The sequence below is a fragment of the Xenopus tropicalis genome, chromosome 8 (genome assembly GCF_000004195.4).
Source record: "Xenopus tropicalis strain Nigerian chromosome 8, UCB_Xtro_10.0, whole genome shotgun sequence".
Classification (NCBI taxonomy): Eukaryota; Metazoa; Chordata; class Amphibia; order Anura; family Pipidae; genus Xenopus; species Xenopus tropicalis.
This window is the reverse complement of record NC_030684.2, coordinates 16,850,268-16,874,260: the sequence shown is the minus strand read 5'-3', so window position 1 is coordinate 16,874,260 and position 23,993 is coordinate 16,850,268. Positions and strand designations below refer to the sequence as shown.

The window sequence follows — 23,993 nt, the reverse complement described above, 5'->3', positions numbered from 1 at the left end:
AGTATTGCCAGTTACTGCTCCTACCCCTCATACCATCTTGCCTTACTACACACAGTATTGCCAGTTACTGCTCCTACCCCTCATACCATCTTGCCTTACTACACACAGTATTGCCAGTTACTGCTCCTACCCCTCATACCATCTTGCCTTACTACACACAGTATTGCCAGTTACTGCTCCTACCCCTCATACCATCTTGCCTTACTACACACAGTATTGCCAGTTACTGCTCCTACCCCTCATACCATCGTGCCTTACTACACACAGTATTGCCAGTTACTGCTCCTACCCCTCATACCATCGTGCCTTACTACACACAGTATTGCCAGTTACTGCTCCTACCCCTCATACCATCTTGCCTTACTACACACAGTATTGCCAGTTACTGCTCCTACCCCTCATACCATCTTGCCTTACTACACACAGTATTGCCAGTTACTGCTCCTACCCCTCATACCATCTTGCCTTACTACACACAGTATTGCCAGTTACTGCTCCTACCCCTCATACCATCTTGCCTTACTACACACAGTATTGCCAGTTACTGCTCCTACCCCTCATACCATCTGCCTTACTACACACAGTATTGCCAGTTACTGCTCCTACCCCTCATACCATCTTGCCTTACTACACACAGTATTGCCAGTTACTGCTCCTACCCCTCATACCATCTTGCCTTACTACACACAGTATTGCCAGTTACTGCTCCTACCCCTCATACCATCTTGCCTTACTACACACAGTATTGCCAGTTACTGCTCTACCCCTCATACCATCTTGCCTTACTACACACAGTATTGCCAGTTACTGCTCCTACCCCTCATACCATCGTGCCTTACTACACACAGTATGCCAGTTACTGCTCCTACCCTCATACCATCTGCCTTACTACACACAGATTGCAGTTACTGCTCCTACCCTCAACCATCTGCCTTACTACACACAGTATTGCCAGTACTGCTCCTACCCCTCATACCATCTTGCCTTACTACACACAGTATTGCCAGTTACTGCTCCTACCCCTCATACCATCGTGCCTTACTACACACAGTATTGCAGTTACTGCTCCTACCCCTCATACCATCTTGCCTTACTACACACAGTATTGCCAGTTACTGCTCCTACCCCTCATACCATCTTGCCTTACTACACACAGTATTGCCAGTTACTGCTCCTACCCCTCATACCATCTTGCCTTACTACACACAGTATTGCCAGTTACTGCTCCTACCCCTCATACCATCTTGCCTTACTACACACAGTATTGCCAGTTACTGCTCCTACCCCTCATACCATCTTGCCTTACTACACACAGTATTGCCAGTTACTGCTCCTACCCCTCATACCATCTTGCCTTACTACACACAGTATTGCCAGTTACTGCTCCTACCCCTCATACCATCTTGCCTTACTACACACAGTATTGCCAGTTACTGCTCCTACCCCTCATACCATCGTGCCTTACTACACACAGTATTGCCAGTTACTGCTCCTACCCCTCATACCATCTTGCCTTACTACACACAGTATTGCCAGTTACTGCTCCTACCCCTCATACCATCTTGCCTTACTACACACAGTATTGCCAGTTACTGCTCCTACCCCTCATACCATCTTGCCTTACTACACACAGTATTGCCAGTTACTGCTCCTACCCCTCATACCATCTTGCCTTACTACACACAGTATTGCCAGTTACTGCTCCTACCCCTCATACCATCGTGCCTTAGTATTGCCAGTTACTGCTCCTACCCCTCATACCATCTTGCCTTACTACACACAGTATTGCCAGTTACTGCTCCTACCCCTCATACCATCTTGCCTTACTACACACAGTATTGCCAGTTACTGCTCCTACCCCTCATACCATCTTGCCTTACTACACACAGTATTGCCAGTTACTGCTCCTACCCCTCATACCATCGTTGCCTTACTACACACAGTATTGCCAGTTACTGCTCCTACCCCTCATACCATCGTGCCTTACTACACACAGTATTGCCAGTTACTGCTCCTACCCCTCATACCATCTTGCCTTACTACACACAGTATTGCCAGTTACTGCTCCTACCCCTCATACCATCTTGCCTTACTACACACAGTATTGCCAGTTACTGCTCCTACCCCTCATACCATCTTGCCTTACTACACACAGTATTGCCAGTTACTGCTCCTACCCCTCATACCATCTTGCCTTACTACACACAGTATTGCCAGTTACTGCTCCTACCCCTCATACCATCTTGCCTTACTACACACAGTATTGCCAGTTACTGCTCCTACCCCTCATACCATCGTGCCTTACTACACACAGTATTGCCAGTTACTGCTCCTACCCCTCATACCATCGTGCCTTACTACACACAGTATTGCCAGTTACTGCTCCTACCCCTCATACCATCGTGCCTTACTACACACAGTATTGCCAGTTACTGCTCCTACCCCTCATACCATCGTGCCTTACTACACACAGTATTGCCAGTTACTGCTCCTACCCCTCATACCATCTTGCCTTACTACACACAGTATTGCCAGTTACTGCTCCTACCCCTCATACCATCGTGCCTTACTACACACAGTATTGCCAGTTACTGCTCCTACCCCTCATACCATCGTGCCTTACTACACACAGTATTGCCAGTTACTGCTCCTACCCCTCATACCATCTTGCCTTACTACACACAGTATTGCCAGTTACTGCTCCTACCCCTCATACCATCTTGCCTTACTACACACAGTATTGCCAGTTACTGCTCCTACCCCTCATACCATCTTGCCTTACTACACACAGTATTGCCAGTTACTGCTCCTACCCCTCATACCATCTTGCCTTACTACACACAGTATTGCCAGTTACTGCTCCTACCCCTCATACCATCTTGCCTTACTACACACAGTATTGCCAGTTACTGCTCCTACCCCTCATACCATCGTGCCTTACTACACACAGTATTGCCAGTTACTGCTCCTACCCCTCATACCATCGTGCCTTACTACACACAGTATTGCAGTTACTGCTCCTACCCCTCATACCATCGTGCCTTACTACACACAGTATTGCCAGTTACTGCTCCTACCCCTCATACCATCTTGCCTTACTACACACAGTATTGCCAGTTACTGCTCCTACCCCTCATACCATCGTGCCTTACTACACACAGTAAAACCCACTGAGCGGGAAGTCGCTGTGATTTCCCCATTGCACTGAATGTAATATCTAATTGTGGGCGGGGAATAGGACACCTGGATTTGTGGGAAATAGAAATCGCTCCGTTGTTGAAACCTCTAGTAATCGCTTGTTAGGAAAAGGCAAGTGACTTGTTGCTGGAACTCTCTTATTAAACATCGCAGAGACTATGGGCTCTGGCACACGGGGAGATTAGTCGCCCGCGACAAAACTCCTTGTTCGCGGGCGACTAATCTCCCCGAGTTGCCTTCCCCTGCCATCCCACCGGCAACACTGCAAGTCGCCGGTGGATGGCACATGCGGCAGCGTGATTTGCTCAAATCGCCGAAAAAGCCTTGCGAGTCTTTTTCGGCGACCGCGCCGCCGCGTGTTCCATCCCACCGGCGACTTGCAGTGTCGCCGGTGGGATGGCAGGGGAAGGCAACTCGGGGAGATTAGTCGCCCGCGAACAAGGAGTTTTGTCGCGGGCAACTAATCTCCCCGTGTGCCAGAGCCCTAAATGTCACTGTGGGACATTAGCCTAAAACTCCTTCCCATCACAAAACTCTTGCTGACTGGAGCAGATACAGGACTAACAGCTCATTGTGAATCCTATGTGAATGACTTATATTACGCATGGCAATTCCGTGGGTGGGGCTCAGCCCACAAGCAGTAAGCACTGCATAGACATCTCCCCGTGGGACATTAGCCTTATCTTTCTTGGGACTGAGGGGCCGCAGCCTTGGAGCCAAACAAAAAGGCAATTTGAGGTGGGAAGGCTTATTTATAGTCTTGCTTATATCGGGTGGGCGATATTGGGAATATGTAGGCTAATTCCCCCCCAGGGCCAAACGATCGAATTATAACAGGAGCAATGGGCGCAGTTGGTTCAGGGACCGCATCAACTTGCCGATGCAGTCCCCAATCCAACTAAATCTTTTAACCTGCCCGATCAATATCTGGCCAATTTCAGGCCAGATATCGGTCGGGCAGGCCCCTCGTTCCTGTCCCTACACGGGCCAATAAGCTGTGAGTAGAGAGAAGAGGGTGGTCTGAACAAAAAAACCTCTGTTCTAAAAGCAACTGCAGCTCCCACTGAGAAGTAAATCCCAAACAAAAGCTTCAAGGTATGGCCAGTAGTGCCCCAGTCACAGCTCTATAGAACATATGAACTGAGCTAAATGCCAATGCATGGCAAAGAACTCGGGAATTATCTCCTTACAGGTAACCCAATCCATTAAAGTGACAAACTGCCTGTGACACTGGAGGGCTCATTTAAAGGGAAAATATCCTACATGTTTGATGTTCATTCAGTTGGGCTTATGTGAAAAAGGTGCATTAAAACATCTAAACTGCCATACCTGATTCCACAGACTGAAAGGAAACCATGATATTCTGTTTCTGCTCACAGGGACTTTACCCCCCCCTTAGGCTCACAATATGGCCCAACCCCTCCCTTTCCTTGTTCCACTGTGAAGTGATGGATTCTGCAGCTTGAGGTTCCTCTGCTTTCCATAGTGGGGGGGCACAGCTTCTGAGAAGTAGAGGGACTTCAAGTTGAGTCGATGCCACTGTCCCCCTGTCACCTCTCCATGTGCACTCAGTATGGCACTTGCCATTCCCCAGTATAAGATACAGGTAGGAAGGGGTGTTTGTCTGTCGCTGTTCAACAACCTTATCTCTGAGCTTTCATGTTCCATCTCTTGAAGGCTGATGGCCACATGCCACACATCACCCTAGCTCCGCTAACTGCTCTTCCTGAATCCCCTTGATAGACTTTGTCTATATAGTGTGTATGTGTGTATGTATATATATATATATATATATACATATATATATATATATATATATACAAACCTACATGACTTTTTTCAATAACACTTATTTCTTCTTCCACCCAAAACTGTCCGTTGCCTTCCACTGACTTTTAAGGCAGTGACACACGGGGAGATTTTTAATCTTCGTTGTCACAGGCGACTAATCTCCCCGCAATGCCATCCCACTGGCTAGAATAATCCGGGGGGCATACGGGGTGCAGCGATATGTCAAAGTCGCCAATGTTGCCTTGAGAGGAAACTTTAGGAGACTTCAGCAAATTGCGGCGCTGCGTATGCCATCCCACCGGCTCTTTACATTCTAGCCAGTGGGATAGCATAGCGGGGAGATTAGTCGCCTACGACAACGGAGATTAATCGAGGCAAAACTATATATGTATACATATATATTTATTACGTATGTATGTATGTATTGTATACAGAGTATTAGTCCGCTGGCTTGACCAGTAATAAGGGGGAAGACACACTGAGCTACTAGTAGCAGCTACTAGTCACGGCTACTAAAATAGACAATGCAGATTTTTTTTTTTTTGATAATTGTCTCTACGTGTGCTTTAGCAGAGGCAATTCAGCCAGTGGACTAAAGGTGGCCATACACGAGCAGATCCGCTCGCTTGGCGATGTCGCCAAGCGAGCGGATCTTCCCCCGATATCCCCACCTACGGGTGGGCGATATCGGGGACCATTTAGGTAAAAAAAATAATAATCCGATCGTTTGGCCCTGGGGCCAGACGATCGGATTATGTGGGCGGCAATGGGGCAGTCGGATCGGGGACTGCATCAACGAGCCGATGCGGTCCCCGATCCGACCAGATTTTCTAACCTGGCCGATCGAGATCTGGCCAATTTCAGGCCAGATATCGGTCGGCCAGGCCGCTCTGCTCTCCCCATACACGGGCCGATTAGCTGCCGAATCGGTCCAAGGGACCGATATCGGCAGCTATAGTCGGCCCGTGTATGGCCACCTTTATACTCTGTATTCTATATATACATAGTAGAGAGGAGCAAACCCTACACCAGTTCAAATGCCCTGGGTGCAGGTTAAATGTAAAAATGTATAGAAGGAGTATCACACACACAGGGGCTTAGTGCAATAAGTGTTATTGAAAAAAGTCATGTATGTGTATGTGTGTGTGTGTGTGTGTGTGTGTGTGTGTATGTATATGTATATATATATATATATATATATATATATATATATATATATATACATACACACATACACACTATATAGACAAAGTCTATCAAGGGGATTCAGGAAGAGCAGTTAGCGGAGCTAGGGTGATGTGTGGCATATGGCAAAGAGAAACTGGAGAACCACACAAACCATTTGCAGGAAAACATACAATGCTGCCTTGCAGAACTGAGCTCCTAGGTTCAATTCCAGCCAGGGCACTATATGCTTGCGTGGGTATCCTCTAGGAACCCCAGGTTCCTCCCACACTGCAAAACCATACAGGGTTCTGTAAACTCCTGGTAAAAGTGACCACAGTGAATGTGAATTGTAAGCTCCACCGGGACTGATGAAACAATGTACTTAGTGATCTCTGTACAGTGTAGTCGAATACACCAGCGCTATATAAAGGATAATAATAGTTATCAGCAGTATTGCTCTTAGCAAGGGCGCATACTGACCTGCTCCTCAAAGGTAGCTTTGTATTGCTCCAGTTGCTTTACCAGATCCTCGTGTTCCTCATCAAACTCAGCGATCTTCTTGCGGTAATACTCTAACAGCTCTCTGGACGGCCGCAGGAAAGCCAGGCGCTCGTTGATTGGAGGCAGCGGAGTGGAGTCCCCTCGGTTCTTCTGGGTGTGGCTGGAGCTCATGGTGGTATCTTGAAGGGAAGGAGACCTGTAAATAACAAAACCATATAGATAAAATCATACAAGCAGCTCCAACTTTAGGATCACAATTTTGCATTGAGAGCAGCCTATTACAGGGATGGAATCTGTTATCCAGAATGCTCGGGACCTGGGGTTTTCCAGATTAGGGGTCTTTCTGTAATCTGGTTCTCCATAATATTTAAAAATCATTTAAACATTAAATAAACGTAAAAGGATTGTTTATATAGGATTTATTATATCTTAGTAAGAACCAATTACAAGGTACTGTTTTATTAATACAGAGTAATTATTTTTTTGGAAAATTTAATTTACTTATTTATGCGAGACGGCCTTCCTATAATTCGGAGCTTTCTGGATAATCAGTGAATACAGCGGTTATTTTCTGTATAACCCCCTGGGGGCCAGTGCTGAGGGCAGCAGCTTCAGGGGGTGGGGCACAATTGTCTATATAGAAATTTTTTGCCATGGATACATATAAGGGACCTATCATGGCTTATGGGATGCTCAAGGAGAACTAAAGCTTAACTAAAGCAATAGGCTAGCAATGTTTTAGGGTTATGTTTTGGGCTTCTGTACCGGCCCAAGGCAACCACAGCCCTTTAGCAGGTATGATCTGTGCCTTCAAAGATGCCCCCAGCTGCCCCCCATTTTCTTTTCTGCCGATTCCCTGCACTTGCTCTGTGCCGCTCTCAGTTACGGAGCTTAGGGACCAACGGACAATATACTGTATATATAGAATATAAATGCAACAGTATAAAGCTGATTAGTAATTCATTCGGATTCACATAACATTGCAGTTCTGAAACCAGTGCAATTAGAAACAGAATGTAATAATCAGACCTGTAGCATCAGTTTATAGGACAGGCCAGCCTCATTTTCTGCTTGATAATTTGTAATGGCCTCTCAACAGCTGCTACTATTGCTCTGTGAGGCTACAGTTTATTTGTTATTTATACTTTATATTACGTATCTTTCCATTCAGCCCCTCTCCTATTCATATATCAGTCTTTCATTCAAACCACACCCTGGTTGCTAAGGTAATTTGGATCCTAGCAACCAAGTAACTTCTGAAACTCCAAGCTGGAAAGCTGCTGAACAGAAACTTAAATAATTAATAAAAATTGAAGACCAATTGAAAATTGTTTCAGAATATTACTCTCTATATCAGGGGTCCCCAACCTTTAAATCCATGAGCCACATAAAGTGGGGAACAAAAAAAGCACAATAAAAGCTCTGGGGGTGCCAAATAAGAGCTACGATTGGTTAGGGGGTCAAGTGCGGGGTATGGCATATTATTTAGCATACAGACCTATCCAATGGCGCTATAGCTGTGCATAAATGTATATAGCCCCTGCCCCCCAGATGTCACACTGTACGTACCTGTACCCCACCTTACGAGCTCTGTTACAAGGTACTACGCGGGTCCCCTACCGCCAGATGCCTTCCTCTCAACTGCACCATCCAAACAACCCGCCTCCGCAAGCTTAACCAATCACGCACCCAGGTCAATACAGAACCATTGAAGCATCCAATCAGCTAGGGCAATACTTGAGTCAGCCGGCCCTCCCGCCAGGTGTCTTCTGGGAATTGTAGTTTTTTCTATTACAGCTTGACGGCGCTACCCACATGTGTTTAAACTACAATTCTCTCAGGTTGCGTTAGATTCAAAAACGAATTGTGTCATAATGACTTTATCTTCACGCAATATATGTATTATAATTGTTTATTATCATTATTGATGTAAGATTTACCAGACTTTCCCTCTACATACAGTCTGTAAATGGCTACTCTGGCAATGACTGGTCTCAGGAATTGATATTTTTTATTTCTGGGTCAGCCCAACAGGATCCGAATCACTCCATACTAAAAAAATGAGCAACCAATCAGGTTCCTTCATCTTCCTTTTATCTAATCATCAAAGCTAATGTTTGAATGATGGCAATAACTTTACTGTTGAATTTGTTTTTATTTAATTTTTTTGCACCAAGTGATTTGCACCTTTCCCATCATGGATGTATATCTTGCTGATTCCCACAATATATATTCCTGACTGGGCAGGCCTTTGCTTTGGCCCCATAAAGAGGCCAAGTAGATCTTGACCTTATATGTAGGGGCCAATTTGACAGCCTATGTCAGCCCATACATGGCTAGCTTTGGCTGCTAAATACACAGCATTTCTACTCCCTAGAACATTTAGACCAGGGGTGGGCAAACTTTTTGGCTAAGGGGCCAAAAGATGGGCCGGGGGGTTGACAGACGGGCTGGGCCAGCGTTAGTCCAAGTCTCGCGCGAGAGTCGGCAGGCAAGATTAAAAAGACCAACGGGCCACATTAAAAAGACCAAGGGGACGGATGTGGCCCGCGGGCCGCAGTTTGCCCACCCCTGATTTAGCCACTGGTTCTGTTCCTTATACAGGGGCACTTCTGCCATGGGATAAGGTGAAAACATTGGGTGCTCCAAACTAGCAATTTGACTCCCACTGCACCCTCTAAAATGTATGTGCTGGGGTGCCATTGGCTATATTACACTAATGTAAAATGCAGATACGCACCCCATACCTTATATAAGACACAAGGTCAGAGGTGCAGGTGTTCTGCCTGGTACAGCCAGATACATGTACATTTGTTAGTATGTAAACCAAAGGCAGATTTGTATAGCCAGGGCCAGATTTCATTATAATGTGCCTCTAGTATACTGGGAAGGTGCTTCCATAGTCTTTATTTGATTTTAAATGAAAACAAATTAAAACTCATTAAACATTGTCCAATCCATCGCTGCCATAAAACCATCCAGAAAATATATATTTCTCTAATTCCAGGTCCTCAGTGATCCAGTCCTAATACTACTGCCCACTGAGACCAGGGAGGGGATCAGGGAATACACACAGGAGAAGCGGAGTAAAACTGGAAAGGATCATTCATTTATCTCTGAAAGAATCGCACATGTTCAGGAAATAGCAGCGGTGTACAACTATCAGAAAGGAGCCCCAACCTTTCTTACTCGTGAGCCACAGTCACATGTAAAGAGACATGCACATGCACCCAATACACCTGCAAGTCAGTTAGGCTAGGCTGTGGGGGGCAATAGGGTACATGGCAGGGGCCACACGTACAAGGCAATGCTCTGGGTACACAATAAGCTATGTATGTACTGCCCATCTAAGGGCAAACAAAGCCCATATAAACCTCACTCGTCAAAAGGGTACACTTCCCCTTTAACAGCAGCGCCTGTCATGTGATGTCACTGGGATGAGAGCTGCCTTCCCACTAGGAAAGGTTCAAGTATCAAATTTCAAGCTTCTTGTCATAATCAAATAACAAAGATGCATCATTATTGTAATGAAAGTGACAGTTGGTACAGTCCATGGTTGCCATGGTAGTGAGAGGTAAGCGTGCATCACCTTTGCTCCACTATTTACACAGTGGAGCAAAGAAATTGTGATGTCAATGTGATGTCAATGTGATGTCAATGTCATGGGAGCTGCCTTCACTCTAGGAAAGTGACAGTTGGTACAGTCCGTTGGTTGCCATTGCGGTGAGAGGTAAGCGTGCATCTCCTCTGATAGATTTTTTGCCTAAAAACCCTTATTTTAGCTAAAAAGAGGGGCAATAGTTGGGTGACTCCCCCCCCCAGACTACGGGATGTTGCTCCTGTCAACGATTTTAGTGAATTTGGAGAATTTTCCCCTAAAATGGGCTTTGCAGGCGCCTTTACTCCCAGCGCTGGTTGGGAGACACAGACCCAGGGTTGGGCAGTACTGACAGGCTGCTAAGAGTTTTGCCCCTCTGCCCCCGGGTATCTGCCCTGCCCTTATGTACCAGCCTTAATGTGTAACTGAATGTAAGGCAATAAATACCAATACGTTTCCCTATTACAGAATACTGAGTGTCAGTAAGCGTGAGATTTGGGGGGAACACTTTGAATGGGGCCCCTGACCCAATGTTGCACCTTAAAAGGGTAAATGCATTATCCGTGAAGCTGACTTGCCCTTTTTATTCCCGTCTCTATACAGATTGCTGCAGTGAGCGACTCTGCGACGGTGCTTATCCAGTTTTTTTGGATAGTTTTTTTTTTCTGGCTTCTCCTCCCTTCCACCCTTAGTGAACGAGCCTAGAGGAGAGCCAGAACCTATTGAGGGGGCCCCTTAGGGTTCCCCGGCCCTGGGCCGGCCGGCCCCCCCGTTCCATCTGTTTTTTACCATCTCTGGAGCATCATATGAGAGGTAATGTAGCAAATCCAGTTTATGATTTCTCCTACAGCAAGTCTCCCCCCCATCAAAAATGAACTGTAAATAGAACACAGTACAGGTATAGGACCTGTTATCCAGAATGCTCGGGACATGAGGTAGTCCGGATAAGGGATCCTTCTGTAATTTGGATCTCCATACCATAAGTCTGCTAAAAATCATTTAAATATTGAATAAACCCAATAGGGCTGTTCTGCCCCAATAAGGGGTAATTATATCTTAGTTGGGATCAAGTACAGGTACTGTTTTATTATTACAGAGAAAAGGGAATCATTTAACCATTAAATAAACCCAATAGGGCTGTTCTGCCCCAATAAGGGGTAATTATATCTTAGTTGGGATCAAGTACAGGTACTGTTTTATTATTACAGAGAAAAGGGAATCATTTAACCATTAAATAAACCCAATAGGGCTGTTCTGCCCCAATAAGGGGTAATTATATCTTAGTTGGGACCAAGTAAAGGTACTGTTTTATTATTACAGAGAAAAGGGAAATCAGTTTTAAAATTCTGAATTATTTGACTAAAATAGAGTCTATGGGAGAAGGGCTTTCCGTAATTCAGAGCTTTATGGATAATGGGATTCCGGATATGGGGTCCGATACCTGTACAGATAAAAAGGAAATCATACCTGTATTGGGAAATGCTAAAGTGATGTTTTTCATTTTGTCTTCATAGAAACAACATGTTCAAGCGGCTGAAGTGCTGTTTCTCTTGCTTCGGCAAGGTAAGGGCTTCATCTCTTTCTGCTGTAACAGGACATATTTCATTCTGTGGGAAACTTCATGTGTCACTGAATACTCACTCCTCCATTTATTGCATTATAGTTTTCCTATTTGTGCTTTTATTTTCTCTGATAAAACTTTTTTTCTTCATTACAGAGGAAACGAAAGCGGGCAGATGATCCAACCCCAGAATCTGCCATGGTAAGAACTGGGCAACATCATTTCCTAAACACCATTTTCCTACCTACTTGTGTTATCAAAGCCGTGTTATTTCCTTGCCTATAGATTTCTATGCACAATAACCTTGATGAGGCTACACTATGTACACAGGGACCCATTTACAGGTTAGGGACCCATTATCCAGAATGCTCAGGACCTAGGGTTTTCCAGATAAGGGGTCTTTCCGTAATTCGGATCTCATACCTAAAGTCGGCTAAAACATTATTTAAACAGTAATTAAACCCAATAGAATTGTTTTGCCTCCAATAAAGGGTAATTATATCTTAGTTGGGATCAAGTACAGGTACTGTTTTATTATTACAGAGAAAAGGGAATTATTTAACCATTAAATAAACCCAATAGGGCTGTTCTGCCCCAATAAGGGGTAATTATATCTTAGTTGGGATCAAGTAGAGGTACTGTTTTATTATTACAGAGAAAAGGGAATCATTTAACCATTAAATAAACCCAATAGGGCTGTTCTGCCCCCAATAAGGGGTAATTATATCTTAGTTGGGATCAAGTACAGGTACTGTTTTATTATTACAGAGAAAAAGGAAATGATTTTTAAAAATGTGAATTATTCAATTAAAATGGTGTCTATGGGAGATGGCCTTTCCGTAATTCGGAAATGTCTGGATAATAAGTTTCCGGATAAGGGGTTGAATACCTGTACTAAGGTTTCCTGAGAAAAGCTTGCAATTATTTACGTTTTGTTTTTATTTTGTCTCGAAAAATTTAAGATAATTTAGAGTACTTTCTCTGAAAATTCGAGATTTTCTTTTTAAAAACCATAAACGTATAAAACTTTATATGACTTTTTTTGACTGGCAAAAAGTGCGCCAGGTTTAAGCTGGTACCATCATTTGGACCTGGCAATGCCGTTTGCCACGTGAGTAATAAATAATTCAATAATAAAACACCAGTCCCTGAATATTACATATAACTGATTTTAACTTCTTTCTAAAAAGCTCAGTTAATTTGATAACTTGACTTTTATCTCTTTACCAGGAACAACCAGAAATCCCTGGCAAAAACACCTGCCAAGTAAGTAGTAAAAAATATACATGAAATGGTTTGGTTTTTGGAAGTTTAGTGAATTTGTATTGTACCGGGTCTTTTTTAGATACTAAACTACAGAGTTATAGTAAACTGATCAGGTAACGTTATTTCTCTTAGGAGGAGAAAAAAGAGCCAGACTTGAAGCCGGCCATAGAGAACTGCCGGGTAAGCGTAAGAGAGGGGAGGAGAGTAGGGGCAAATGAAAATCTCCCTATATTTTATACAAGACTGTATATTAGCTTCTTTATTACAACGAGCACATTTTTCACTTACCTTTTCTTTAATCAGGAGACTCCAGAAATCCTGGACATGAAGATCTGTCAGGTAAGGAAAAATAATAGGGTCACAATAGAGAAAGACATTTTAAATTCACTTTGGGGGGGCAATTTGTTAGGTACCGACGACTTCAGCGTTGGTGAGTCTGTCCCACCTCCTTATTATGCCCTGTGTTACACAGCAACATACTCCTTCTATTTCTTATATATTTATATCAAATAACACTTTCCCAAACTTTGCTTTACTTTCAGCCATGAGAATAATTTCTACAATCTTTTTTTCTGTCTTAAACAGGATGAAGAAGTGATTGAGCAGGAGAGCCCCGACACCGGCCCCTGCCACTCACAGGTAAGCAGAAAATAACACATGAATGAACAAGATGCATTTTTATCATCTTCTCTGCTGATCTGAGGTTTTCTTTCATAACCAGGAACGCTTGAATGAATGTGGAGACCCTCCAATCAACACCTGCGAGGTACGGGGGCCAAAAGTTTGCAGGGGTCCCAATGTGTTTTTATTTAAGCTAAAGGGTTCATGAACAATAGGGGCAAATAAAAATCACCTTATATTTTATGTAAGACTGTATATTTGCTTCTTTATTACAATCTGCAACATCTTTCTCTTACCTTTTTTTTAATCAGGAGACTCCAGAAATCCTGAACATGAACATCTGTCAGGTAAGGATAAATAATAGGGTCACAATAGAGAAAGGCATTTTCGATTCACTTTGGGGGGGCAATTTATTAGGCACCGACGACTTCAGCGTTGGTGAGTCTGTCCCACCTCCTTATTATGCCCTGTGTTACACAGCAACATACACCTTCTATTTCTCATATATTTATATCAAATAAGACTTTCCCAAACTTTGCTTTACTTTCAGCCATGAGAATTTGTTTTACAATCTTTTTTTTCTGTCTTAAACAGGATGAAGAAGTGATTGGGCAGGAGAGCCCCGACACCGGCCCCTGCTACTCACAGGTAAGCAGAAAATAACACATGAATGAACAAGATGCATTTTTATCATCTTCTCTGCTGATCTGAGGTTTTTTTTCTTAACCAGGAACCCTTGGAAGAGCAGGAGGACCCTCCCATCAACACCTGCGAGGTACGGGGGCCTAAATATTTGCAGGGGTCCCAATGTGTTTTTATTTGAGCTACAGGGTTCATGAATAATATCTGTAAAGGATAATAATCACATTTGCCTAACAGGGAACCTTATCTACTAACATAGTGTAACTGAGGCTAACTTGCCCAAATGCAGTTGCCCATACCAACCAGTCAGCATCTGTTACTTAGCGGTCTTCTATCTTGTATAAATTAGAAAATGAAAAAAACATGATTGGCTGCTATGATTACATCCACTCATACAATGTAACTCATAGGCTATTGCCAGGGAGGGGAGAGTAGGGGCAAATAAAAATCACCCTATATTTTATGCAAGACTGTATATTAGCTTCTTTAAAACAGAAATAACAGTGTGCAACATCTTTCTCTTACCTTTTTTAATCAGGAGACTCCAGAAATCCTGGTCAGGGACATCTGCCAGGTAAGGAAAAAAAAAAGGGGTCACAATAGAGAAAGACATTTTAGATTCACTTTGGGGGGGCAATTTGTTAGGTACCGACGACTTCAGCGTTGGTGAGTCTGTCCCACCTCCTTATTATGCCCTGTGTTACACAGCAACATACACCTTCTATTTCTCATATATTTATATCAAATAACACTTTCCCAAACTCTGCTTTACTTTCAGCCATGAGAATTTGTTTTACAGACTTTTTTTCTGTCTTAAACAGGATGAAGAAGTGATTGGGCAGGAGAGCCCCGACACCAGCCCCTGCCACTCACAGGTAAGCAGAAAATAACACATGAATGAACAAGATGCATTTTTATCATCTTCTCTGCTGATCTGAGGTTTTCTTTCTTAACCAGGAACCCTTGGAAGAGCAGGAGGACCCTCCAATCAACACCTGCGAGGTACGGGGGCCAAAAAGTTTGCTGGGGTCCCAATGTGTTTTAATTTAAGCTAAAGGGTTCTTGAACAATAGGGGCAAATAAAAATCACCTTATATTTTATGTAAGACTGTATCTTAGCTTCTTTATTACAATCTGCAACATCTTTCTCTTACCTTTTTTTAATCAGGAGACTCCAGAAATCCTGGACAGGGACATCTGTCAGGTAAGGAAAAATAATAGGGTCACAATAGAGAAAAACATTTTAGATTTACTTTGGGGGGGCAATTTGTTAGGCACCGACGACTTCCCAAACTTTTGCTTGGGAAAAGCTATAATGCACAAACTGATACCATTTATTAAATGTACTTGCATTTTACTGTCTTTTAACCAGGATTGTGAAGAACCAGCTGAGGCGAGCAGCTACAAGGTAATAACCAATGAGAGAAAAAAGACACTGATCATAATTCATTATATAATTAAAGTAATTAAACAGATGTATTTGATCATATTCTCTACTGAATTGAGTTGATCTTATACAATGATGTTTTCTTCTTTAACTAGGAACCCTTGGAAAGCTGTGAGGAACCTCAGCTAGAGACGTTTGAGGTAAGCAGCAATGAATTGTATTTTGAATGATCATTTTGCCCTCAATATAATATTATAGCTTTTTAAACCTATTTGGGCCCCAACATCTCCCAAACTCCTATATAGGCCCCATTCCACCCATGCCTAAATGTTAGTTGTTTCTTAACAGAAAGGCCAGAGTCAAATGTAACAACCATCCACCCCACTACGTAGCTCTGATTTATGGGTAATGCAAATGTAGATGTTTGGGTGTTGCATTTCTTCTCTAATTGTGGGTACAGTTCATTTATTAACATATATTAACAATAGCAAAAGATATTTTAAAAGAATATCAAATGCAAATTCACTTTGGGGAGGCAATTTGTTGACTTCAGCGTTGGTGAGTCTGTCCCACCTCCTTATTATGCCCTGTGTTACACAGCAACATACAGCTTCTATTTCTCATATATTTATATCAAATAACACTTTTACACACTTTGCTTTACTTTTAGCCATAAAAATTTGTTTTACAATATTTTTCTGTTTTAAACAGGAGGAAGACGTGACTGGGCAGGAGAGCCCCGACACCGGCCCCTGCCACTCACAGGTAAGCAGAAAACAACACATGAATAAAAAAATGCATTTTTATCATCTTCTCTGCTGATCTGAGGTTTTCCTTCTTAACCAGGAACCCTTGGAAGAGAGTGGAGACCCTCCAATCAACACCTGTGGGGTACGGGGGCCAAAAAGTTTGCAGGGGTCCCAATGTGTTTTAATTTGAGCTACAGGGTTCATGAACAAAATCTGTAAAGGATAATAATCATATTTACCTAACAGGGAACCTTATCTACTAACATAGTGTAAACTGAGGCTAACTTGCCCAAATGCAGTTGCCCATACCAACCAGTCAGCATCTGTTACTTAGCGGTCTTCTATCTTGTATAAATTAGAAAATGAAAAGAATATGATTGGCTCCTATGATTGCATCCACTCCTACAATGTAACTCATAGGCTACTGCCGGGGAGGGGAGAGTAGGGGCAAATAAAAATCACCCTATATTTTATACAAGACTGTATATTAGCTTCTTTATTACAACGTGGAACATCTTTCTCTTACCTTTTCTTTATTAAGGAGACTCCAGAAATCCTGGAACCGGACATCTGCCAGGTAAGAAAAAATAATAGGGTCACAATAGAGATAGACATTTTAGATTCACTTTGGGGGGGCAATTTGTTAACACAGGCTGGGAATCCGACCCCATGTCCCTAAATACTTGATGTGCCGGCGCCCCGAGCCATTGCGCTGCCTTGGGTTTAGGCAAACAGAGTGGATTTTGTTGGGAAACTCCTGAGTATAGCTCCAGCCAACACAATGGCTCCAGGTGCAGGCACGGCAATAAGCTTTTTAGGGTACAGGGGGAAGATATTCAGCCTGAGTTTAAGCTCAGGCCGAGAATCCACCACATCTGCCATTCCCCCTATACAAGTAAATAAGCACCACTGTGTCGGGCTCATTTACAGCCTCAAGTTGTGGTTGAGCAAAAAATGGTGCAGTTAATGCACAAACTGATACCATTTATTAAATATTCTTGCATTTTTCTGTCTTTTAACCAGGATTGTGAAGAACAAGCTGAGGCGAGCAGCTACAAGGTAATAACCAATGAGAGAAAAAAGACACTGATCATAATTCATTATATAATTAAATTAATTGAACAGATTTATTTGATCATATTCTCTACTGAAGTGAGTTGATCTTATACAATGATGTTTTCTTCTTTAACTAGGAACCCTTGGAAAGCTGTGAGGAACCTCAGCTAGCGACCACTGAGGTAAGCAGCAATGAATTAAATAGCAATTTAAATGGCAATTTAAGCCCCCTCTGACTAACACTAACATTGGGGGGGTTAGGTTCTGCAGAGTTTGCAGCCACCAATCAAATGCACAAGTAAGGGAGCAGGGAGCCACTGGGGCTCTGTTCTTACTAATGTTGTAAAACTGTATTTATATTTCCCAGGAGTCACCGATGGAAACTGGCCCCGACACCGGCCAAACAGAGAGCTCAGCAACGAAACTGAGCGAGGAGGAGGTGAAGGAGATTGAGGAGGTTTGAGCTGAATTTAATATTTTTTCATTTTAAACCTATTCGGGCCCCGTGCAGGCCCCCTATCCCACCACATCATACAAACTCTTATGTAAGTCCCATTCCACTCTTACCTGAATGTCAAATGCACAAGTGCTCAGTGGGGCAGTTGGTCACCACTTTTTGCCTCCGTTACAGCCTCTCAGACCTTCCACATCTCTCATTGCCCTTCTAGAACATGCAGACTAAAGCCAAGATCCAGGCTTCACTATACATAGTCCTGCAATCAGAGGATTTTTTCTCCGTTAGCTGGGGATTTATTTTAAGAATGAATGAATCCTTTCCTTGTTCTACAAAATATAATGTTAGCAGTTCCGCAAAATGAGTTGCTCTGATTAAACCCTTTTTTCTCTTCCTCAGGAGGATAACATCACCCCACTCTCGGAGAAATACCCAGTAAGTAGCTGTAAAGCTGTATTTTGCCACAACATTCACAGTTTGGCTTCCATTTTCCAGCCCAAAGCCTTCCAGCCTCTGTTTCACCCAAGTTCCTCCTATACCTTCTGTGCTTCTCACATGTTACAAAGGTTATTTGTCCAGCTGAATAATATTAGTTTGATTATCACATTATTAAATACAATGTTATTTTTCAGGAGCCCGGGAGGTATTTGAAGCTAGGGGAGCCAATCGGGCAGGACCCCAACGGAGTCGTCTACATTGTAAGATATTTTATTCAGTGTTAAAATGAGTCAATTTGTGTCATGCTTTTGGGTAATTCTGTCCATTGGTTGTGCTCTCTACAGCTTTGTTCTTTCCATATTTACATGCTACTGTATAGCTTTTTGCTTTCCCATAGCGTTCCGTTAGTAATGATCACTGAGCTTCTTTCCCTACTTTTGTAACAGGGATGGCACCAAAGAAAACAATCGGAAGTGGCCATAATTATAATTCAACATCAGAAGGTAATGTGTCTTCATGATTACTCTAATTAGATACTAATTAGTCTTTTGTTATACCTACATTATGGTTATCAGTAGAAAGAGAACTTGCTAACCAAATACAGTCAGTGAAATACCCTGGCCCCTAATAACTATGTAACAGTAAAATAACAAATGCAGTTTGATATAAAAGAACACAAGGGGTCTCGGTCATATTATACAATACTCACGTAGGGATATTACAAAGCTGTCATTTTTCATAACGACAAGTTAGGTTGGGGTGTTTGAAACTGTTATTGTATCCATTTTATTTACCTTGTTTCTTTTGTTTGAAACTAGAAGCAACAGGAGATCGAAAAAGAAGTCGGAATCCTTCAAATCGTATCTGGCCACCGGAACATCGTCGACTTCTATGGGGCCTTTTATCATAAGGCCTCATCGAAACATGGAGGACTATGGGTAAGGAAGTTTTGATTCAGAGAGGTTACACATTTATGCAGCAAACATGCCAATTGTAACTGATCTAATACACAAGCTAGCATTTTGGATCCATACATGATCCAGTTTGGTAAGAAAGAGTCAGGTTTAGCTGATACTGCAGTCCCCCCAAGACTTAAAGCCACAAAGCCTTTTCCTCGGGTTCCCAATAAAATTGTAGGTAACTAAAATAGTTGGCCAAATATTCTTTCTTTATCTTCTAGATTGCTACAGAGCTTTGTACCGGTGCGACTGTAGAAGAGCTAATTGCCACCAAAAGGACCTTAGGCGAAAGATGGATCGCCTATATTTGCAAGAATGTGATAACGGTAGGTCACCTGTTAAACTCCTTCCTGCTATTCTCATATTTCTAATTAATCAAAGAGTACAAAATATTTATATACTTACTTTTGCTTTCTTGATTTCTCAGGGCCTTAACCATCTGGAAGAGAAAAATATAATCCATCACGACATCAAGCCCGAACACATTGTCATCTCCTCATCCGGAGAGGTGAAGATCGGTAAGCGACACAAGGATATTTTTTTCTCTGTGGTGTTTACTGCTGGCTTGTATTTCTTTTTTTTTCAAAGGTGTATTTTATTAACTTTTCATACAAACAAAAGACAAAATATCACATTTAACAATGCAATGAGGAAGACGCATTAGTCTTTCTTTTCCAGGTCTACCTTTAGGATTTGTTACCAATACAGAGTGGGTAGGTATAGCATTACAGAGTGTGTAACTGGTAGTAATTCCCACATCTTGGATCCATCCCCCTACTGAGCTTCTGTACTCAGGGTATGGGAGAACAGGTTGGGAGGACGTTGGGGGGCTTATTATGTAACTGGGAACAGGGTTGTTCAGTTACCCTCTAGATCACACCAAGGGCCCCAGACTTTGTCAAATTTGTCAGGTGCGCCCCTAATTTCGTACGTGAGTTTATACAGAGGGGCAACCACATTCACTAAATTCTTCCAGGCTGTAATGGTGGGCAGGGTAGGGGCTGGCTTGTATTTCTAACTAAACATTAACATTCCTGCTTTTGTCATACAATTTTAGGCGAGTTTTGCTTTGCGACCATCGGAGGAAGGAGCGCCAGCACTTCGGGGACCATGGCATACATGGCTCCGGAAGTACTGGCTCATTTTGCCCAAAACAGCGGCGAATATGACCATAAGGTATTGTCATGTCTTCTCTCTCTTTTTAGCTTAGAGTTAGGGGCATATTTAGCAAAATGTGAGATTACACAGAAAAACTCACTTTCTATTCATTCCTATGGGATTTTTAGAAGCCAATTTATCAATGAATGAAAGTTAGAACTCACCATTTGATAAATACACTTCTAAAAATCCCATAGAAAGGAATAGAACGTGGGCGAGTTTTATATATTAAGCTTTAAACTATGTCACTTACACAGGGTGAACTGCATGTAAATGTTCCACTCGCTTTACTTACCCCTCTCATAACAGAGAATCCAGAGCCGTAATGTGGTTTCTGTGATACGAGAATCTGAAATGAGAGAGTGAAATGCATTTTAAGTGCAGGACACAAGAATAATAGAAACCAACTCCATTAGACTGCTTATGCTTTATGGGGATGTCACACTCCATGTAACACTCAAGACTCTCAGTTTGGGGTATTTGGGGACATTTTCTAGACATAAAAGTCACAGCAATTCACTACTGGATTATAGGCTTCTAATGGATTTGTTATTGTGCAAGCCAAATAGAATCACTATCAGGGTGTGGGTGGATAGGTATCAGAAGTATCCAAATCATCTGCAACTGCAATTATTTTCATGTACTCTGTGTATAATCTTCTCTAATACTCGTCTTTTCCCCCATATTGTAATATCCAGGCTGACATCTGGTCACTAGGGATTGCAGCCATTCAAATGGCGGAAGGACATCTCCGTAAGTAAACCCTAGAGTGTGTGTGTGTGTGTGTGTGTACTGTACTGCATGTAGAACTGTTAGTAGAATGGGCAGGGGGCATTTATGTGTCACGCTGTAACATAAATATTACTATTATAGAGTAAATATTAAAAACAAAGGGGCCGATTAACTAACATTTGAATTTCCTGTGTTTCAATAATACACAATTTTTTGAGGCAAAGAAACTGGAATTTGACTTTTCAAACCTGAAAATGTACCCATTTAATAAGAGTTTAAAACAGAAATTTAAAGAACTGGTAACTAAAACCTGGCAAGTACATTTGTAGGTCAATGAGGAAATAATATTTCCCATTTTTAAGCTATTTAAATATGCAAGGTTTGGTAATAACTTATTTCCCGATTCCCAATTCAATTTTGCAAACATGCCGGTTGAGAAAAAAAAATACACACACAATTGAGTTAGAGAATTTACAGGATTCAAAAAAGCTTAAATATGCCAATTTAAGCAAATCGCCCCCAAATGTTGTATTCATCAGTCATCATGTTTATGTGTTGTATCTTTCCATCCCAGCATTCAGAAGACTTCCCAAGCAGAAGCTGATCCAGAGAATAACAACCGGTCCCATTCCATCATTATCATCAAGGGGCAATTGGTGAGTCCCTTTCACTAGAATAGCAAAAGGCAGCAAGAGGGTAGAATAGGCAGTTAGGTGGGGAGGGTGGGGAAATGGAATAGGCAGTTAGGTGGGGAGGGTGGGGAAATGGAATAGGCAGTTAGGTGGGGAGGGTGGGGAAATGGAATAGCCAGTTAGGTGGGGAGGGTGGGGAAATGGAATAGGCAGTTAGGTGGGGAGGGTGGGGAAATGGAAAGCGTGTAAGAAGGTGTGTGAATGAGTCAGGAAAGGTGGGGAAATGGGCAAGGTAGACTTTATGGTGAGGGGGACATTGGGATATGACATAAAGTAAGGATGGGGAAGGGATAAATGGGAAATAAGTGAGGGCAGGTAAATGCTGTGAGATGCCATAGGCAGTGGCTATTTATTGGGCTGGGGGGCTGTTTTGGCCTCTGTGGATATGAAATGCCAGGGCCTATTTTGTATCCCAGTCCGGGCTGAAATAAGGGTGAAGGTGATGCGTAATATGTGTAGCTCTATGCGCAAACGCAGACTCTCGTGCTGAGCTTGAGCTCTTGGGGCCGGTATCTGGCAGCCAATACAAGCCGGGCTAAGATATAGGCAAAACCAGAGAGACAGTAATTTGGTCACAGGTAAATGTACCCTTATAATTGAGGGTTCATAAGTAAGTGCAATAGCCCCCCATTTCAGGCAGAGCAGTGGAACCCTTAGAAGGGAAGGGGCTCACCCCCTATTGCTGCCTGTGCTGTGATTGGGTTGGGTACAGAGCGGCAGGATCAGGGAGTCGTCACACTGTGAACTCTGGGAAATGTAACACAAACAATTATCATTTTACCACCGTTTTTTTTTCCAGGAGTGACGAGTTCCGCTTCTTTATCAGCGAGTGCCTGCAGAGAGACCCAGGCAGGAGACCATCTGCAAGGCAGCTCCTCACGCACCCTTTCATTGCCGAGCTCCGGGGTGAAAGGGGGGTGCAGAGGAATATCGCCCAACACCTGCACAGAGGTAGGGGAACTGCTCATTCTCATTATAGTTCATGTGATGCACAGACTGTAATCATTTACTGTTCCCATTCCTACAATATTCTCCTGCTTTCCTATATACAATATCATTCTATAACTAAAGCCACCAAGAATAAAGACTAAGATTGGATTAGGGCAGAGCTCACTAAACTGGGCTAAATCTACAGGAGAGACAAACATCTGAGAGGGGAGAACATGTTATTATTAGACAGTTGTAGTTGGCCTTTAAATTAGCAGCAAAAGGGAACGTGATATAAAACATGCATATAAATGCAAAGAGTAACAAGGAACAAATTGCAGAATTATTATATACTCACCTACTCCATGGATAACACTGAACAATCTCTCCTTAGGAACGAGGCACTGAAACGAAAACAACGAGGCAGCCATCGGGGGAGGGTCGGGGGCATAAATAGGGGGCCTAATTACCATCCTTGGGCCCCCACAAACATCTTTAACATCGTGGTCCCGATGGCAGCCCTCCATGTTCTCTTCATCAGGGAAACAGCATCTTCTAATATCTAGTAGAATTAAGTCTAAAACAACTGGACTTTTCTGAGTTTTTCTTGAAAACGTTTCACCACTCATCCGAGTGGCTTCTTCAGTTCAAATGACTGGTAGGGAATTCCCCGGTATTTAAACTCTTGATGGTAGTAGAGTCACAGACATCCAATCACAATGCTTCCATTGAACTTGTTCAGTTAGGTGTTAGCTGAAACTGACAGGTGTAAGAAGGTATGATCCAATCACAATGGTACCAAGATTCTCATTGATGAAGGTGTTAATCCTTCAAAGTACATGACTGGAAGTGTGAACTGTTGTGAAACTGCCGGGGTAAGGATGTCAACGCGCCATTGTATGTTGGTGACAAGCGGTGTCTCAGGCCCCCTCCTCTGTTCAGGGATGGTTTTTCCAGGTTGGCATAAATGGCCTCTTTCACACCTCTTTCAAACCATCTGTCCTCTCGGTCCAAAATATGCACGTTACTGTCCTCAAAAGAGTGACCTTTTTCTTTGAGGTGTAGATAGACCGCTGAGTCTTGTCCTGAGGAGTTT

At 42.8% G+C, this 23,993-nt stretch overlaps 2 protein-coding genes and 2 long non-coding RNA genes across 5 annotated transcripts; 2 read left to right on the top strand and 2 right to left on the bottom strand.

Annotated features, from left to right (window-relative positions):
* Positions 1 to 4,145: 4,145 nt before the first annotated feature.
* LOC116406691 (coiled-coil domain-containing protein 77-like) lies at positions 4,146 to 11,762 on the bottom strand. Its single transcript, XM_031891346.1, has 3 exons — positions 11,723 to 11,762; positions 6,637 to 6,853; positions 4,146 to 4,700 (listed from the first exon to the last, which is right to left on the bottom strand). The coding sequence occupies exons 2-3, from the start codon at positions 6,826 to 6,828 to the stop codon at positions 4,572 to 4,574; spliced, it is 321 nt and encodes a 106-aa protein (XP_031747206.1). The 5' UTR covers positions 6,829 to 6,853; positions 11,723 to 11,762; the 3' UTR covers positions 4,146 to 4,571.
* Positions 11,763 to 11,952: 190 nt separating this feature from the next.
* LOC116406693 lies at positions 11,953 to 13,291 on the top strand. The gene is made up of 3 exons (XR_004219753.1): positions 11,953 to 12,017; positions 13,047 to 13,082; positions 13,215 to 13,291. It is a non-coding gene; the product is annotated as an uncharacterized LOC116406693 (long non-coding RNA).
* A 5,882-nt stretch (positions 13,292 to 19,173) lies between these two features.
* Positions 19,174 to 23,383, top strand: LOC116406972 (serine/threonine-protein kinase dst4-like). 2 transcript variants are annotated; one of them, XM_031892200.1, is made up of 7 exons: positions 19,174 to 19,367; positions 19,610 to 19,906; positions 20,446 to 20,564; positions 21,245 to 21,299; positions 21,853 to 21,934; positions 22,770 to 22,921; positions 23,292 to 23,383. In XM_031892200.1, exons 1-7 carry the CDS (start codon positions 19,364 to 19,366, stop codon positions 23,303 to 23,305), a joined length of 723 nt encoding a protein of 240 aa, XP_031748060.1. In that variant the 5' UTR covers positions 19,174 to 19,363; the 3' UTR covers positions 23,306 to 23,383. The 2 variants fall into 2 exon arrangements, with proteins under 2 accessions (XP_031748060.1, XP_031748059.1); XM_031892199.1 differs by lacking the exon at positions 23,292 to 23,383 and having other exon boundaries at positions 19,176 to 19,367; positions 22,770 to 23,259.
* Positions 22,200 to 23,347, bottom strand: LOC116406995. The gene is made up of 2 exons (XR_004219955.1): positions 23,256 to 23,347; positions 22,200 to 22,911 (listed from the first exon to the last, which is right to left on the bottom strand). It is a non-coding gene; the product is annotated as an uncharacterized LOC116406995 (long non-coding RNA).
* Positions 23,384 to 23,993: the final 610 nt, after the last annotated feature.